A 19,207-nucleotide genomic window follows, 5' to 3' on the forward strand; every position below is an offset into this window, starting at 1 on the left:
TATATTTGTATTATATAAAATAAATAAATATATATTATATATAAATAAATATAAAAAAATATATTATTTTCAGCAAATAGATTTCTAAGAATTCACCAATTATTTTAATTTAAAAAAATTTAAATTTTCAGGGTTTCCCATCTCCGCCTCTCTCACACATCTATAGGAAACATATGGACTTCCCTGCCAAGAGACGTTAATAGCTCAGTTAGAGGATTTAAATTTGGGCCTCTCTTCCCCCAACTAACTAGTATAAAAAAAGTTTATTTTTAACTATTCCCCACATTAGACAACCGAAAGCAGCTGACAGGAGCAAAATGAGGACCCATTACTTCATCACAACAGTGGGGGCGCAAGGAGCCGAGAGACAAAGGAAAGAGAGGGAGCGGAGTTTGTGGCCACTTCATGCTCACACATCAGCATTTCCACAGCACAACTCTATTTCAGCCCACAGGACTGAAGCGAACTCTGTAAAGTGGATGGAGAGTGATGTGCTCCTAATGCAGGTGATTGGGTCTCTAGTGCAGTCTGAAGAACACTGCAACTAAGAAAACAGGTCAGACAGATAGTGCCATACAAGAGGAACAGGTGTATTATGTGTTGTTTGTGGGCAATCATGAGAGAAGGGAAAGGGATTGTAAAATGTATGCTATTTTATACAATGTCTTATTTAAATAAACACTTTTTAAAGAGGAGATTTATCTTGAACCAAATCGCTTTACACAAAATAAAAGGTTTGGCTTTTTATTAGCATTCTTTCTGAGTTTGAACAAAAAGCTCTTTCACTGTTTGATTGCTCACCATTCTGTCAACCAAATTCAAAGCCTCTGTCAAACTCAGCTTGAGGTAGGCCAAACTGGAGGATGACCATCCTTTGTGCTCTTCAGGACAATGGTCCGAAAAGGTTGGGGTCAACACTGGACCCCTGAGACCCTCCCATTCCTACCTCCCGCATGCAGACCTCTGCCCCATGAACTCTGACCTTGTCCATATTGTGTGCCTAAAAATAATAAAATCTGTTCCGGCAGACTGTTCTGTTATGCGTATTGTATGTAGGGCTCTTTCTTTGAACACTCTTGCTCTCATTCTTGGCATTTAAGTCAAGATTACACCAAGATTATGTGGGATTCGACTGGCAGATGGTGCTTTTTTTCTCCATAAAGCTGAGTGGAGCCAGGAGCTGGCTGGGCTACTTTCCCTTACTTAATGAAAGAAAACAAATACTACTGGTTTCAGAACGCTTTGGGTATTGAGTCCAACAAGATGGCATATAATATTACAAAACGGGTCTGTTTTTTCAAGAGCGTGACTCAAAACAATATAAAACCATATGTGGAGCTGCATTTTTGCAGACATTGTGGTCCAATTGTGATTAATTTCCCTAAGCAACTGCCAGTCACACAAAGCCGCAGAAAGAGGATAAATGAATAAACAAATTTTAAAAAGTAAAATATCTAAAAATAATTAGAAAATTAATAATAATAATAATAATAATACCAATAAAAGTTTATATTTTATTTTAAATGTAATATTTATTAAAATAAAACTATAATAATAAAATAAAAAATTACACTAAAATAAAAATTTTAAAGATTAAAATAAAGAAAATTATTTTAAAAAAATAAAGAAAATTTAAACAAAAATAATTTAAATCCATTCATTAATCAATTAAAATAAATAGAAATTTGGAAGAACAAAGTCATCCAATGTAAAGCAGACTTGAGAAATCTCATTGATCTTTCTCCTCTTCTTAAAGGGATAGTTCACCCAAAAATTTAAATTCTGTCATTAATTACTCACTCTCATGTCGTTCCAAACCCATAAGACCTTTGTTCATCTTCAGAACACAAATGAAGATATTTTTGATGAAATGTGAGAGCTCTCAGACCCTGCATAGACAGCAACGCAACTGTAATGTTCCCAGGTCCAGAAACATAGTAAGGACATCGGTAAAACAGTCCACGTGACATCAGTGGCTCAACTTCAGTTTTGCGAAGCTACAAGAATACTTTTTGAGTGCAAAGAAAACAAAAATAATTTATTCAACAATTATTCTCCCGAGTTACGTCTTCCGCCATTTTAGAGCGTATCACAATGCATACTCCCGCTTTCCCCGAAATGTAAACAACGCAGATTACGCAGATTACGTTCATGCGCGCACTTTCTCTCCTGAACGTAAACAACGCTGATTACGTCGATTACGCTCTTGGGTACTCTCCAAAATGGTGGAAGACGTAACTTGGGGGAGAAGAATTGGAACGACATGAGGGTGAGTAATTAATGACAGAATTTTCATTTTGGGGTGAACTAACCCTTTAAAGCACATTCTGGTCCCACCATGGCAAAGTGGTATTGCCGCTGTTGTTTTTTTAAAACTGTGCCTGTGTGACAGATTCTTTGCTGATCAATAAAAGACCCTCTATGAAGGCCTGGAAGTCAGCTCACCCCACCCGCGATGCTCTTTGACCTTATTGAAGGCCTGACTGAGCAAAAACACTGCTCTTCCCATGAGGCCCCTGGAGGCTCCTGTTTCACTTGGCCAATGAAAGGGACTACTGTAAATAATGGGGGCCTGTTTGACCCCTCCTTTGTCTGTGGCAAGACCCCTGCATCCACTCTACTGTAACAGACTAACCTTTCACAATGGAAGCTCTCATGGCTCCGAGACCCCACTACACCCAAGTCAGGATTTAAAAAAGCACAGTCAGAACTCTCGACCGAGCTCTCTATATTCTATAAGACAGCCTTTTATCTCACCAACCCACCCATACCCCCAATGAACCTCAGTTTCTTCATTCTCTAAAGGTGTACTTGCTGATGTAAGTGCACCGAATGCTTCTTTCCCACAACGTAACAGAAAAACCCACATCTTGAGAACCTGCACCGCAGGAGTCTTATGTGTAAAAATAGGAGGACAGATAGGGTGACCCTACCGTCGATGGAGAAACCCAGCTCAGGCTTGGTGAGGAACAAGGTGCAAGTGTGGAATGAGGTCAGAGGCTAAGTTATTCTGATGCACGCATGAGGATGCAGGAAGCTGAGCCTCTGAGATAAGGCTTGATGGGCTGATAAGGACACCAACACCTGTTGAGTACTCCAGCTCTTCTCTAGTTGCACAAAAGCCAGACTTTGACTAGCAGGAAAAAGTCTTCTCGTTTGGTCCTTATTCTGGCCAAAAACTGCCCACTTAGACAGGAAGAGACCAGATGAATGACGTGTAAAGTGACCGAGTTGCATACAGCGAGCTAACCAGATTGATACTTGCACACTGAAATGCTTAAAAATCCCAAAATGCATTAGACAATGTAGCATTGCCTCTTCAAAAGTCGCCGCTGCCAATCCCAAAGACAGGATCAATGTGACTTTTCTTTCACGGGAAGGTCAAACAAAGAGCACGGGGTGTAAAATTGCTGGGCGAGACAGTGGTGGCTCATGTAGTGGAGAAGCAGAGAGCCTCCGTTCTGCTCTATGCTTAATGGTGTACAGCACGTCCTGACAGCATCATCAGTTTCCTTCTGCCACGGACACAAACAGCAGAAATGATGCCGTGTGAGTCATGACGTGTCACAGTGGGCAGCCCTGGTGATCAGTCCAGTAAATGGAATGGCTTTTGGACTCCCAGACAGTGAGGGAACACAAAAACACTTCAGCCTGAACTAAAGGGAGAGAAAGCTCTCTGTGTAACGCACCAATAAAACTCAAGTGCAATTTTGGTGACAGGTCAAAAATAGTCTGAGAGACACAGGGTAGAAAACTATATCAATTCATCTGCAAAAAAAAAAAAAAAAAACCCATTTCGGTTTCTTGTCTGTCTCGAGCAGATGGGAAGAGAGATGAAGAAGTGCGTGTCACTGACAATATTGGCTGTTCGTGGCATGAGAAACAGACACTGAGGTAATTAAAACGTTACAGGGCCATTTTAGTTTTATAAAACGTTTTCAGACTCAGAAACCCCAGCGGTCACAACGTATGTCAAACAATGGCGATTTACTGATGGCCATCGCTCAATCTGGGGCTAAATGAAGGTAGTGCGCTTAGTGAAATAATCTCTGTTATATTGAATTAGAGCTCAGATGTATTTGGTAATGTAAGTGCAGGGCATGGTCTCTCGCTCAAACAAGCTCTCTTAAGGCCAAGCCATTAATCATTCATCCTGTCCTGCTAGTGATCACTGCAGGCGTCTTCAGTCAGCAAATACATAAATCAATTATGGTTTGAGCTTTATTCTACCATTTATCCAACTGATCCCCCTGGATTACAACATGGCTTATAACGTGCCGGTTGGCTTTCTGCATTCGCTGAGAGTTGCCATCCCATATCTCTCAAATGCCTCCAGCAGGCGATAATAGAGGAGAAAGAGAGGGAGGCTTCTTTAGGCCATGTCTAAACTAACTCAATTTCCACCCCTCACAGAAAGGGGGAGAAAGAGAGGAAGTCAGAGAGTGTAAGAAAAGAGATGGGGGCTGAAAGACAGAGAAAACACTGAAGGGGTGCTGGCACTAAAAATATGAAAAATTCACTAAATAATAAGCGCTTTCATGCGGTGTATTGGAGCTTAAAAACCTGCGTCTTAAGGTCTGGTGACTGGTCACATTTACCATTGTATAAAACGAAAATCCAGAATATCCAGTTATTTCAATAGGAAGGAATCCATGCAATCAGGAAATCTGAATGAAGGAGAAAGATTTACCTACACTGATTTCACACTGGGTTCAAGTTGGTCACATGAATTCACCACAATGATCAACAGACAGCTGCTTGGTTTAATAATAGACCTTTTTGCCCGCAAAATTTTGCTGCATACGAAATGTGCAAAAAGGCATGCCAATTAAGCTCTACATTAACACATTTTCAGCATTACCTGATTTGCATTTATTTAGTGAATTCTTTAGTAACAATAACATCAACAACAACAATAAAAAATCAGCACACTAAAAAAAAAAAAAAGATAATATTAAACATTGGTTTTTCCATTAACTACTCAAAATAATGTAACCAATTTCAACTTCAATTAAGTTATACAAGATTCAAGTATACTTGTACTAACCTGAACAACTGATTTGCAGCAACTGAAATTGAAACTGAAAAATGCAAAAAAAAAAAAAAAAAGATCAAATTATCGTTTTAACCTTTTTTATTGATTTACCTCTGAGCAGTTAAGCAACTAAGAACTACCATGCTTGGCATTTCAAGCCCAGGTTTTTCCCATAAACTAATGCTCCAACATGCAGCTTGGCCGCTTCCTACCTGGTCCGACATCACACAGATCTAATGTGATGGGTATTTTATGACCCCCTCCGTAGCACACTTGTATCACTCTATCGGGGGCCCCTTGCCAATCTCTGGCACCCCATTCAACAGGCAACAAAGGAGCTAATTAGAGCCCCTCTCGGTGGAAGCCCGAGGAAGGTTCTGATTTGATACTTCCCGGGGATTCCGGAGCCCCAGCAGTGCATTCACACAGCCCTCGTGCACGCTTGGCTTGGCCCTTTGCTCCAGACCTTCATTGTACGCAGAGCTCGACAGCGCCTTAGAACTAGCAAGGGGGAACCGACACGTCTTCTTTCATGTCGCAGGAGCCAGAAACCACATGCTAATGGGATATTGATGGGATTAAAACACTGTACTTACTGAAAAGAGGAACCTGTGGTACATAACGTGGCTGAAATAAAACTGGATGTTGACTTTTCTTTGAGGATACAAGAAGTGTAATGTATATTTTAATTAAGATATTTAAAATACTATTAAAGGTATAGTCCGCCCAAAAAAGAAAATTCTTTCATCATTTACTCACCCTCAAGTTGTTCTAAACCTGTATGAGTTTCTTTGTTCTGTTGAGCCCAAAAGATGATATTTTGAAGAATGTTGGTAAGCAAACAGTTAATGGTAGCCATTGACTTCCTAAAAAAACAATCAATTGTTTGGTTACCAATATTCTTCAAAATATCTTCTTTTGTGTTCAACAGAGGAAAGAAATTTGTTTAGATTTGAAACAACTTGACGGTGAGTAAGTGATGACAGAGTTTTCATTTTGAGGTGAAATTTCCTTTCCAGACAAATACAGTGAAAACAAATCTATAAGGTCAAATAGTTACTAAATCATAGAGATCATTTTATAGGGCAAATGGAAAGAACCAGAAGTTACAAGGCAATAAAATCTTTAATTTTCTGTAAAGTGGCAGTACAGCAACTATAGCATTTTCCAATCAATTTAACCGAATGAACTGATTCAGACCAGCAGTGAATCTGATTTCGGACCAGTCACACAAGTGAGACAAGACAAGAATAGGGCCAAAAAGACAAGCCCACCTTCTATGAAACACCAGCGTCTTATCTCGACCAGCCGGCTTTCGCTTCATCTACATCACCACGGCCACTGTTTAAATCTGATTTTGATGCACGTATACGCGCATCTACATGTGTGGCGGAGCAGAATGGCTTCAGATATATTCGCAGATGGTTAGTGTGCCACCTGGCACTGCAGTGGGCTTGCAGCGCCCTGCTCTGTCTGTAATCCTTCCATCTCCAGTTGCAGAAAGCAGATAAGAAAGCGGCCAGTGAAAAGCACCTCAGTGAAAAAAACCCTGTGAGCAACCGTCATGTCTTTTTACTGGGCATGCCAGATGCCTATCGCTTTAATAATATGGCGCAGCGTTGTCTGCCTGTCTGTGTTTACTTTTATTCCTTATTCATGTGCGAATCAAAAAGTCTCTTATTTTCTACATGCGAGTGCCGAACCCAAACCCTGTGTAGGTGATACCTTAGATATGAGTAGATAGAAGCGAATCAAATAAGAGTTAGGTGGCGAAATTCACCTGATGGACTGCTCTGATACACGAATCAACAAACTTGTTTTCGTCAGCGAGGCTCTGAAGATACAGAGCTGCAGTCAAGGTGCGCAAGTCCAATACACATGATGCAACCTAGTGTTAAGTCTTTAATCGATACATCTCTTGTCTTGACAGTGAGGACAGAAGGCAGATTCCAGATCAGAGGGGTGGTGGTGTAAATCTTTACAGTTCAAGCGGGGCTTTTAAAGCCTGTCCATAATTGGGTGCCTGCCAGCTGCTGCCGTATGTGGGCTGCATAGACAAATACTAGCATCTGAAAGAAAAAGTATTGAAAAATACACATATTTCACAGGCATTAAATAAATATGGTTTGCTTATCGCTAAATAAAAAAACAAATGTTTGTGATGGCATATTCTATAATAATATGCAACAATAAATTAAAGGATTAGTTCACCCAAAAATTAAAATTCTGTAAAAAAATGAGATCTGTAAAATCCATGTGACATTAGTGGTTCAACCGCAATTATAAGAAACTACGAGAATACTTTTTGTCAGCTGCGTCACACGGATACACTGTTTCCGTTCAGATCAAATCACAACAAAGTAGGAAACAGATCCGGCGTGACGCAGCTGACACAGAACAGCATACGTTGTTTACGTCCCACGGATATTCTCCAAAATGGCACCAGGGTGATGTGGAGGAGACGAATTGTTGAATAATGTTGAAATTTTTTTTTTCTTTTGCACTCAAAAAGTATTCTCGTAGCTTCGTATAATTGTGGATGAACCACTGACGTCACATGGATTATTTTACAGATCCCCTTGCTACCTTTCTGGACTTGGGAACATTTCAGTTGCGTTGCAGTCTATGCAGGGTCAGACAGCTCTCAGATTCCATCAAAAATATCTTCATTTGTGTTCCGAAGATGAATGAAGGTCTTACGGGTTTGAAACGACATGAGGGGGAGTAATTAATGACAGAATTTTCATTTTTGGGTGAACTAAACCTTTAAAATTGGCTATGAAAACCTGTGAATTAATTCACACTACTTGGTTGAAAAGCTATGATTTCCTCTTTCTAAAGGGTCTTCCTTACCACAGAATATTGTGAGAAAGAGAGTAGCTTTAATTAGGCAATGACTCAATTTCACCCTCAAAACATTAACAAAACTCATCTCGAACATAAAATAGGCATTTCAGATTGTTAGACAACTAGACATGAGAATCCTAAATTTCACAAGACAAAATTTCTTGTCCCAGAAATGTATTGAAAGGTCAAAATCATTTTTGGGAGGCATTATTTCCATTTTCAGAGCAGCCATGAGGAGTTTCAGAAACTTAATTGGCTAACTTGACAAAGTGAAGGGTCCACTTGTTTGAAGTCTCTTTGGCTTAATTGCAATCATTCTTAATTACCATAAGGCTTTAGAGTTAAACACCACACTATCAATTCAGCTGGCACAGAGGACGTTTCATTTTTAAGGCGACATAAATGGATAACCTGTCCAAGACTTTCCAGGACATTATGCCTGGGCATTATGTATGTGACATATATACAGTATATCCACCATATATCACACTGTATGGCATATAAATATGGCATATAACTGAAAGTCCAGAAATGTATTGAAAGGTCCCATTTTAATGCCAAAAAATAAAAAAGTGGTTTAATTTAGTAAACCTAGGCAGATTGTTTGCGGATTTAGAAATAATTTTTTTTCTTAAAAAGTAAAAAATTATGCTTTTTTTTTGTCAGGTTTTATTACCAATTTAAAATATTTCTCGTAAAAAATGTTTTAAATTTCACTCATAAATAGGAGCTCTACTTGTATGCATTAGGGATGTGCATCTCATGACTGATACGATACACATCTCGATGCATAGCCAACGATACGATACATTAAAGATACATATGAAGCGGCTACCGATGCGATGCGATAAGATTCACGCCTGTTACGATGCAGTGCAATTCGATTTTGATTCGATTCAACATAATGCGATTCAATGCAATACGATGCAATGGAAAAAATATGATCATTTTTAATGCCTTGAGGCCTGTTTCATAAAACATGTTTACCAAATAAGCCAGGCTTATTTCAGTTAGTCTGACTCATTATCAAATGATTTGGTTCAAATCAAAAAGCAAATCAACTTCAGTCACTGTGGCAACTTATGCTGGGAAACTAACCTGGTCTAAAGCAGGTTAACTATCAGACTAAGCGGAGTTCCTCTAACACTGACCAATAGGAACGCTATTATTTTACTTTTTTTTTTTTACAGTTTCTAGCCAAGCAGAAAGGCTCTCTGGTTTTATGACAGCTGTACCTTTGCAGAACAGATAGCAGAACATTAGAACATTACAATCTAAAATTGCTCTTTAAAGCATTAAAATAACTAAATTAAAAGTTAAAATCACTGAATTAAAATGAAAATAAAGAAAATGACTTCTAAACTGCTATAAGAAACACACATTAACTCATTTGACTTATTTGACATTTAACTTAATTAGTACTGAACTAGCTTACATTTGATTTACCCATTACAATAGTTCCTTTACAGTTACTGATATCATAAAAATACACTTATATGAAGGTTTAAAATTCTACAAAAGGCACATTTAATGTCCAACAACAAATATTTTAGCCAAATGTATATTTTCCTCAGAATTATTGTGCTCCTATTCGATTGCACTCTGTCTGTTTTTGCGCGCAGCAGCGCTTGTTCACTCACGTAAGCCTCGCACACTCCTGACAGCAAAATGGATATATTTGCATGACTTTATAACATTTACAGATGAAAAATATACATGTGACATGTCAGTTACGCACTGAGGAAACAGTGTTAATCAAATGCATTAAACAGCACGAATATATTCGCTGTTTGCCATGGTGGATCGATTTGATCCATGATCGACATTAAGGGCTGCTTAAGAATAAGCATGCACAAATTAGTGAGATTGTGTTCATGGAACCGCTTTAGCCCCGATTGATTTGTTAGGTTATTTCAAGTACGGATGCGCCGATCCGATATTCATATAGGGTATCAGCTCCGATAGTGCCATTTTTCTCGGATCGGGTATCGGTCAGAGAGGACCGATCCAAATCCGAGTTTTTTTGTTTTTTTTTCGATTGTGCGAATTATTCTGTGTTACTTCTGAAGCCATTTTAAAAAGCTGTACCATTTTACAAACATTATATATATATATGTCTGGCGAGTAAACAAAAAATATACTAGCCAATGGCAATTCAATTGCCAAGGTGTCCGTTGAGGGTTGACTGTATAAAAACAGTTCGTGCTGCACTGTATTTGTTTTGTCCTATCGTATCTATCATATGTTGTTGCCTATTGTGAAAGAATGATTATCAGTTCCACACACAGAGATATATAAATTCTACATTTATTTAAATGAGGGAAAAAAACTTCACTGGTATCTGATCGGAATCGGTATCGGCCAATACCGAACCTTAGGTATCGGAATCGTACCGGATCGGAACATCCCTAATTTCAAGTCAGGTTTTGGACTGTAATCCCAGTTTTTTCTCGGGTCTCCGTGGTGTTGTGATTCACCATATTCACGCAGCAGCGGTGATGAGAGAACACGCTTGACAAACAAATACATAGTTCACAGATTATTGGTCACTTTCTAAATAATAAAAGTACAGTGCATCCACTAGTAATTATATATAAATAAATCGGTTTTTACCGATGCAAATATGTTAGAAACGATGCATCGCGATACAAATGCCGACTTATAGCCGATACACACTTTTAAAACCGATGCATCGCATTGTTAACTTTTTATGCCGATGCACCGAGCGAATCGGGGAATCTTCCCATCCCTAGTATGCATATTACCAGTATAGAAAACCGCTGGCCGGGGGAGTTACCAAGTAAACTCGCTTGTCTTAAAAGGACAGTTCACCCAGAGAGACATCGTGAAAAATATACCTTGAAAGAATGTTGGTAACCAAACCATTTTGATGACCATTGCCTTCCTTTGTATGGACCAGAAAAAGACAAAGACATTTCTCAAAAAATCTTCTTTTCTGTTCAACAGAAGAAAGTCATGCAGGTAAAATAAGTAAATGATTGATGACAACTTTCATTTTTGGGTGAACTATCCCCTTTAAAGAGACTTTGATAACATCAAAAATAATTTACTAAATTTCATGGGGTGAACAATAAAGCGCACCATATTATAGCAGCTCACTGGTTACACAAACTGAACACAAAGTTCATGTTGTGTGTCACAAATCAAGGGGACAGCCGTTACAGGGGCGTTACAGCGCTGTGGTAAGATTCAGCTGCACTTGTGAGCATACAAGGAAAGTTGTGAGGTGCCTCTCACCTCACTGCAGCCTGGTGTTATCTCATTCTGCAGCACCATGAGGACTTATCATCCCCATCTGCTCTTGGTATAGTGGAAAGGAGAGCACAGGTTTATCGCTGTCTCTGATATGCACAGATAAGGCCTTGCCTCCTGTTTAAACAGCTCTACAGTTAGCACTACCTATGCTAACTTAACAACACTTAACCTTCTTCCACCTGTCTGCCATGAAGAACAACCTAAAAAACCATTGCTTTAAAAAAAAAAAAAAAAAAAGATCTGTTGATCGACTCGATCCCTTTTACAAAAACGACAGTCCAAACTCTAAAAGAACGTGGATGAAATGCGGTGTCTTTTTTTCCTCCATTTCAGTGCTGTGCATGTTGATTATTTTCTTTTTGGCAGGTTGCTGAAATATTTCTGTAATCATTTTCCATGAGTCAAAGGGCCACAAACTGTTTTTCTTGGCAAAAAAAAAAATGTCCTCCAGTTTGTCAAAAAAAAAAAAAAAAAAGCTGCTACGGTACTTCGATTTAGCTCCTGTAGGGAACTCTGGGTGATTGAAAAACAAATAAACTCCTTCATTTAGGCAACCCTCAGACATACATCTACCCCAGATATTACAAGATTACTTCAGTGGTCTAGTTAATAGGATAGTCTTGACACTCGCATGGTTTTGGAAGCGATGCACACATCATTCAGAGCTTTATGACATAACCCAGGGCAACGGGGAATGAATGCAGCAAGCTAAATTTATGCAGGAAGCAAGCACTTACTAATGCATTCGCTCTCAAATGCACACACACATCCACACGCAGAAAGGCTTGTGCCCAATCTGGGAATAATTACAGACGGTTAACTTGACCTGTTTGCCCTAAATGAACTTTCACAGAGAGTGCTAGAGATGGCTGGAACCCTGGCACAAGATGATGCAAAATAATCTGTAATTAGTAACAAGAGCTGCCGCCCCGTCTGCTGCGAGCCGTCAGGAGCTGTGATGAAAAAACCTTTAAAAAAGAACTAAACCTTACCATGGCAAATCTGACACTGTCGTTCCTTTTATTAAAAGAAGATCACTGAAACTTCAAAAGAAAAAGTAGATAAGTACATCGATATCTCTAGCATATAAATAAGAGTGGAAAATCATCTGAATTTTTATGATTTGAAATTACATTCTTTTATCACTGTCATGCATCTTTTAGATTCTAATTTTTTAAAGCATTGAAATAAATTCTGTGAAGATATGATGCAAATTTAAACAGACAAACGTGCCCATCTTAAGAACCCTTAATGTACTGAATCAAACAACAATATGAATCTCAATCTCAATAGCGCTGGCTGCTTAAAAAAAAAATCACTGCAATTAGATGTCATTGGCTGTTTCGGCAACTGCTCCATCCATTTTATGCCAACATGCCAACGCGCTTACTTCAATGATTCACACAAGCACAGACAACTTTTAAATTAGCACGGCTTGTCAATTATTCTGTTCTAAGATAAACACCAACCTTAAAGTTCACAAGGTTGAACGAGCATTTTTCACTCAGTGAATAATGAAGGTAATTACGAGGGATTTATTAATGCCATCTTGAGCACTTCCAAAGACACATGAATATTTGGACTGAAACTGAATCCTCAGATGAACTTTCACCGTTGTGCATTCCAACAGATTAAGGACAAACGCTCAAACCAGTTTATTCTCAATCCTGGGCCTGTCATTAAGAAACCCACAGAAAGCAGATCTACTTAAATCCTGTAAACAACAGGCACTAAAACTCACACAACTATCAAAATAACGTTGTATGTATTGTGCAAGCAATGGCAGGACCTACATAATCAACTTGTACAAATAAGTTTAACATGTGAATCCTGCAATCTTTGTCTAGTCGACAGCAACAAGGGTGTGGCTGCGGGCTTCAAAAGCTGATAACGTCTGGCGTGGATTTCCTCGCCTCGTCCCAGCTCCTTGCAACACCCCCACAAGTCACACTGACAAGAACCAGAGGCCAGCCAAGTGGCCAAAAGGTTATGCTGTGGAGGTCGGCACAGGTCCTCCACGTAGACCCTCATTTCCTGGGCTGGACAGTCTGCTCTACTCATAAAGCTAATAAGGCCCTCCTTGTCCCAGGTGGCTGGGGCCCAGGCTGGCCTACTCATCACTGGCCACACCATGGGGGTCAGGGGGGCTGCTTCCCATTAGCCTGCCCCCTCTCCAGGTGCAGCTAATGGGCTCAGCCAGAGCCTCTCCAGGACCACTCGACAGCCACCAGCGCAGGCCTGGAAGTGATCAGCACCCAACGCCTGGGAGCCGCGACAAACAGACGGCCCACTTAAAGGAACTAAGTTAAAAATAATCATTTTTCTTGACTAGCCTGGGAATGTCTAATCTTGCTGTGTGCAAATGTAGCGTTTTACATGTTACAGTAAGCAAAAAATGTATGCACATATTGATCAAAAGCATACAATTAATTTTTTGCCCATTTTTTTCCTTTACCAAAATAACAGATAGGCTAAAACAATGTTTTTATTATAAATTAAACAACTATTGGCAAATACAGCATTTTCTGTATAATTAACCGTATGAATGATACTTTATGCAATATTTTAAGCCGTTTCAAATAGTTATAACAAGATCTTGTATTGCAACTTGATTGACCTATTTATCCTTACTCTTTTCAAAAGATATTTCAGCTGAAGAGCAATTTTTCTTGATAAGGGGAAAGCAAGAGGAAAACATATATGTGCATAAATCAGCTCTGCAATCATTCACTCTCATATCCACCGCAGGCAGAGTGTTAAGCAAATTGACCTCCAGCATGAAAGAAGATAAGCAATCAACAGTTAACCATTATGACTCATCTTCCACTAATATTTCTCTGCAACCAAGTTTTTTAATCAAAAGAATTTCTAAAAATGGGCACCTTGCGGTTTTTCGTTTCACAGAGCGCATTAAACTAATTGAATTAGGGACCTGCCTTTGCACCAGGGGAGGCAAAAAAAAAAAAAAACACTTTGGAAGAGCATGCATTTATGGCAACCGAAAAACAAATACAGGAGCTTACCTGTGTTGCTCTACGGCCTCATTGTCAGGCAGTTCGGCACCACACACGTTGCAGCGCTCGTTCGGGCTGCGGCCGTCGGGCTTCATCCCAGCAGCTAACTCGCCGAGCTTGTTGAAGAACTCCCTCTGGATGAAGCTCTGAGGCAGCAAGCCCCCATAGGCACTGAAGTCCATGGACATGGCCAATGCTGGGGACATATGCAAGGATGAGGCCATAGAAGCGGGCATAGAGAGCATTGCTTCGTTCTTGTGGTTGGGAGGAATGCCGTAGAGTGACGCCAAGTGCTTTTCGGTCATCCCTGCCATGGCCTCCAGGCCCATCTGGCTGACCTCCGCCTGCTGGTCGCCCACACCTTCCTCCCTGACGTAGTGCAGTTCACGGGCACTAGTGATCACGCTGCTCCTGGTAGGGGTGCCGGGCCCATCGCGGTTCTTGTCAGGTTCTCCGCTGCGCTCGCCGTTGCTGGAGGCGCTGGATTCCATGGCTTTAGGGTTCTCGTGTTCTCCGCTCTCATCTACTTGCATCATCTCTGTCTTGATCTCTCCCATCATGGGGTGGGAGTTGCCGTGCAGGGGCTGTTCGGCACCCGCGCAGGGGTGCATGGTACTCTGCAGGAGGGACTGGCCGATGCTCATCAGGCTGTCCACTGCTGCTTTGGTTGGGCTCATGGTAGAGAGGCCGAAGGAGGTGGAGACAGAAGGACTCTGATCCACCATTGCTGGCAGCGTCAGTGCTTGCTGGGCAGCCGACAAGTAGCCGCCCTCCTCCACGGAATGCTTTTTCGGGTTCCTGCCATGCCGTCCCTTGCGCTCCTCATCGTCTTCTGTGCCTCCGTCGTTCATGTTGACCTCCGTGTCATTTTCATCCGAGGACTGGATGGTCTCCAGTATCTTCAGGCATTGCTCCTCCAAGTACTCTATTTCTAAGATCTCTGCTGCGTAAAGCAGGTCATCCAGATCCTCCACTTTAGCTTGGAGCATGGCAGTGTAGGCATACTCCAGAATCTGCTGGAAGGTCTTTGGTGAGAGAAAGTCAAGAGTGTAATGTTGGCTGTTCCGGTGAAAGAGGATCTCGAACATCTTACTGGTGCAGGCCAGCACGGTCCGGTGAGCGTGGAACTCCTGGCTGTCCACCATGATGACTACGTCGCACAGCGTGCCGGCCAGGCGCATCTGATTAGCCTTGTGCAGCAGGGCATTGGGGTGATTGGGGTTCTGGAGCTGGATCATACCCATTTTAGTCAAATCCATAACGTCTCTGAAATCCACACGGCCAACTCATGAGTCTTTCTTTCCACGTAGCAGTCTGTTCAGTTATCTTTGTAAACAAGATAAGGTCAATCTAGAAAGAGAGACCCACAGTTAGATGCAGCAAAGTCGCAATGTTTTGTTTTTTTTCCCTTGGTTGTTGATTTTCTTTGTTCTTAAATTAACAGCCATCATTCTAATTATTTCAGTATTAAAAAAACTCATAATAATATCAGTACGTTAGACTTCAAATGTACTCTGTACTGTACAAAACACAAATCTATCATTATTTAACAGCTAAAAACCTTTTTAGCAAAGGATCCCTAAAAAACAAACGAAAAATCCGTCAAAATGCACAAAATAAAACAAAACGACAAGTGGCCCACATGAGAAACGTGTAAACTTGGCTTTAGTGCTAGTAAAGGCTGGCAGTAATCAAGCCTTTGTTTCAATGTGTTCGAGCTCGCCTCACAAAGCCCATCAACAGCCTCCTGAAATGAAATGGCATCTTATTCAGTATTCTCATCACAGACAGGGATACTGAGCGGAGCATGGAGAGTGAGGCAAGCTGTTGCCAGGAATAGTTGGAACAGAGGATGACACAAAACAGCTCAGAGCTCCTAAAACACACCAAAATGCAATTTTTATTTTAAATACACTTCCATGTATCATATGTAAATTGCATGATGTTATTTTTTCCTGCTATATCAGATATATACTACAAAAATAAAGCATCAATGCACTTACAATGTAATCTTTTAAAAACAAAAAACGTGCAATTTTTAAATGAACAATGTTATTAGGCTGGGTTTTTTCATTATATGTAAAATATTTAACTTCATAATCAATTTAATTACTTAATAAAATACATTATATCTATAATTTAACGTTTAAAATCTGCTTTGTACAACAGCCTAACGCTATATTACAACAAAAACATAACCGTCACTTTTGAGTGAACACAGAGAAAAATCCACCACTAATATTTGGTAACAGCAGCGAGAGGCAGCCTTTCCTTTAATAACATTATTACATATATTTAAAATAGTACCTTGATAAGGAACGGATGATTTACTCAGACATTTAATATTTCCCCCCATCTTATTTGATCAACAAAAAGCCTCACCGGAGAAGAGCAGACTAGTCTTTATATCAAACAACACTATGATCTTAGCGGTGAATGACGGGCTTTTTCACTGTGAATACCGTTTCAGACAGCAAATAAGCGAAAGTTAGGATAAAGGACAACAGAAGAGGAATATATTCGAGGGATTTCACGCTGTTTAAAATCTACAAAGTACAGGAAGGCGAGTAATAAGTGAGAAATGAGTACGTTGTCTTTGAAGTGCAGTTAACTGATGAGACGTTAGCAATAATGACGCCAGTTCACGCACGCGAACTGTACAACAACTCAAACAAAAGTCAAGAAACGATCAATACATATTCGTATTAGCCAACTACTGCTGTGATAAGCGTTATCTGCCTCATATATGATAAAAAAGACCGATGAAAAGTCCAGTCAGAGCTCATTTGACTGATCAATACATGATTATTCGACTGTTCACACGTGAATCAATTGAAGTTAAAGAACCCGTTTGTTATTTTATTACATACACAAACACATCGGGCGAAAAAGCTAAATAGCGTTTCTGTTAAAATAACCAATTTCAGTATTGTTATAAAACAAATAAAAACAAATGTAAGCAAAGGTCATTTCACTTTAAAAATCACAAACAATACAGTTCGGTTCATTTTGAAAGACAGTGACACGCACCTCCACGGTGGCCCTGATTAAATAACCAGACTTACTGACAAGCAAAATAATAATCAACAAACCCCCGACATTTGTTTGTTCTACGACATACTTCTTCAGTTAGGACATATTTAAACTCTCTGGGTGTTCAATTTGAAGCAGTCACGCTGAGAATCAAGCACATGGAAGCACGTCACTGTCTGGTGCGCGAGCAGACCTCACGTCCCCCGAATACTAAAACACACGCTTACGTCAACATAACATCTCCACATGTGTAAAGATGAACATAAACAGCCATATCCATCAGGTGCCCCGAGCCTGCACCACACTGACAGCCACACTTGTACTTTTTCGGTGCACTCTCCCAATTCACCTTCACTTGAAGCAACAGTAGAAACACCGTAACTTGATGTGATACTGAGCGCAAACACCTCTGACCAACACAACGCGGATCATCTCTTAATGTGAACATTTCCCAAATTGAAAACACACGCAGACAGATGGGTCTGTTAGGAGCTGTGGGTGTTTTAAAGGTGCGCGCCTGTACTCACCTGTCTTGCACGTTTGGCTTCCGAGCGTGCGGTTATTAGGACTGTGGCATAGTAACGCGGTTCACAGTCCCCGCTCTCTCTCTCACGCGCACTAACTCCTCTCCGCTCGCGGCTTAGCAAATCAACACGGCGGTGACGTCAGCGCACATCCTCGCCGGAGTCCTGACAAACACTGCTAAAGTGAGACACCTAGGGGGCTGTCGAATATAGGCCAGCGTGTCTGGGACACTATCTATCACCGCGTTTGGACTTTAATCATTAACCTTCAAGCATCATCACCTTTGCTACTACTTCTACAACCAGGTAACAACTTCTCACTGAAGTCTGCAGCGAGCGCGATATTTAAATTCGTATTTAGAACCCATGAGTGCAACATCCACTATTTTTACACATTCTTGAAACCTATTTGTTCGTAAACGTAAATATGTTATTTTGCTGTAATTCTTGTCTAGCTGTGAGTACCTGGAGCTTTTGTTACTATGCCAAATTCCTTGTGTACTTGACCCAAATAAACTCATTCAAACAAACAAATAAAACATGACAATTGGCAGAGATACAACTATTTCAAAATCTGAAATCTGAGGGTGCAAAAAAAATAATAATATTGAGAAAATGGCCTTTAAAATGGTCCAAATGAAGTTCTTAGCAATGCATATTACTAATCAAAAATGAAGTTTTGATATATTTGCGGTAGGAAATTTACAAAATATCTTCATGGAACATGATGTTTACTTAATATCCTAATGATTTTTGGCATAAAAGAAAAATCAATAATTTTGACCCATGCATTTGTTGGCTATTGCTACAAATATATCTGTGCTACTCATGACTGTTTTTTTGGTCAAGGGTCACAAATGCACTTTTAAGATACTCTCTTTGTATTTAAAAAATGTAATTAGCCACCACTTGTAGTACACTTGAGTGTACTATGAAAGATAGTTCAAGTGTACTACAAGTGGTAACTAAATAAATTTTTTAAATACAGAGATAGTATGTAAAAAGTGCATTTTAGTTCATATTCATGGTGTCCCAAAAGAGCACAGTTGAGTAGGATACACTTAGATGATCTTAAGTTTATCTTAAGAAGTACTAAATAATAATTTTTAGTATATTAAGTACAAAATTTGTGCACGAAAATAGAGCACTTTAAGTATATTATGGAAGTGTATTTTTTTCACCTGGGGAGGCTTTAAAAATGAAAAAGATTAAATGGATTACTCGTTTGACTGTAAATGTTTTATTCATTCATTTATTGTGATTTTTTTAATCTATTTAAACCTTTAAATGCTTAATTAAACGTTTTATAATCAAACAACAGTTCTTGGTAGAATATAATGATATATGCTTAATTTAACTAGAATTATACTTAATTAGTATTAGGTTAAAATAAATCATGCAGGCTACATTTCATTAAATTGTGTTGACAAACTGAACATTGTCATTCTACAAATTCTATTCCATTGCCATCAGCTACT

General features: G+C 39.7%; 1 protein-coding gene across 4 annotated transcripts in view; it reads right to left on the reverse strand.

Annotated features, from left to right (window-relative positions):
* Window positions 1-17,830, reverse strand: part of LOC107681083 (zinc finger and BTB domain-containing protein 16-A) — a 138,364-nt gene extending 120,534 nt beyond the window's left edge. For 2 of the 4 annotated variants that reach the window (XM_016477240.1, XM_016477239.1), the window contains exons 1-3: window positions 17,733-17,830; window positions 14,182-15,522; window positions 12,151-12,201 (exon numbers count right to left, since the gene is read on the reverse strand). In XM_016477240.1, coding sequence (XP_016332726.1) covers window positions 12,151-12,201; window positions 14,182-15,431 — 1,301 coding nt within the window. In that variant the 5' untranslated portion in view covers window positions 15,432-15,522; window positions 17,733-17,830. The remainder of the gene's footprint in view (window positions 1-12,150; window positions 12,202-14,181; window positions 15,523-17,732) is intronic. The other 2 variants (XM_016477242.1, XM_016477241.1) reach the window with 1 other exon arrangement.
* Between the last annotated feature and the right edge of the window lie 1,377 nt (window positions 17,831-19,207).

This window comes from Sinocyclocheilus anshuiensis, unplaced genomic scaffold, assembly GCF_001515605.1.
Source record: "Sinocyclocheilus anshuiensis isolate Anshui unplaced genomic scaffold, SAMN03320099.WGS_v1.1 scaffold412, whole genome shotgun sequence".
In the NCBI taxonomy this organism is placed as follows: domain Eukaryota; kingdom Metazoa; phylum Chordata; class Actinopteri; order Cypriniformes; family Cyprinidae; genus Sinocyclocheilus; species Sinocyclocheilus anshuiensis.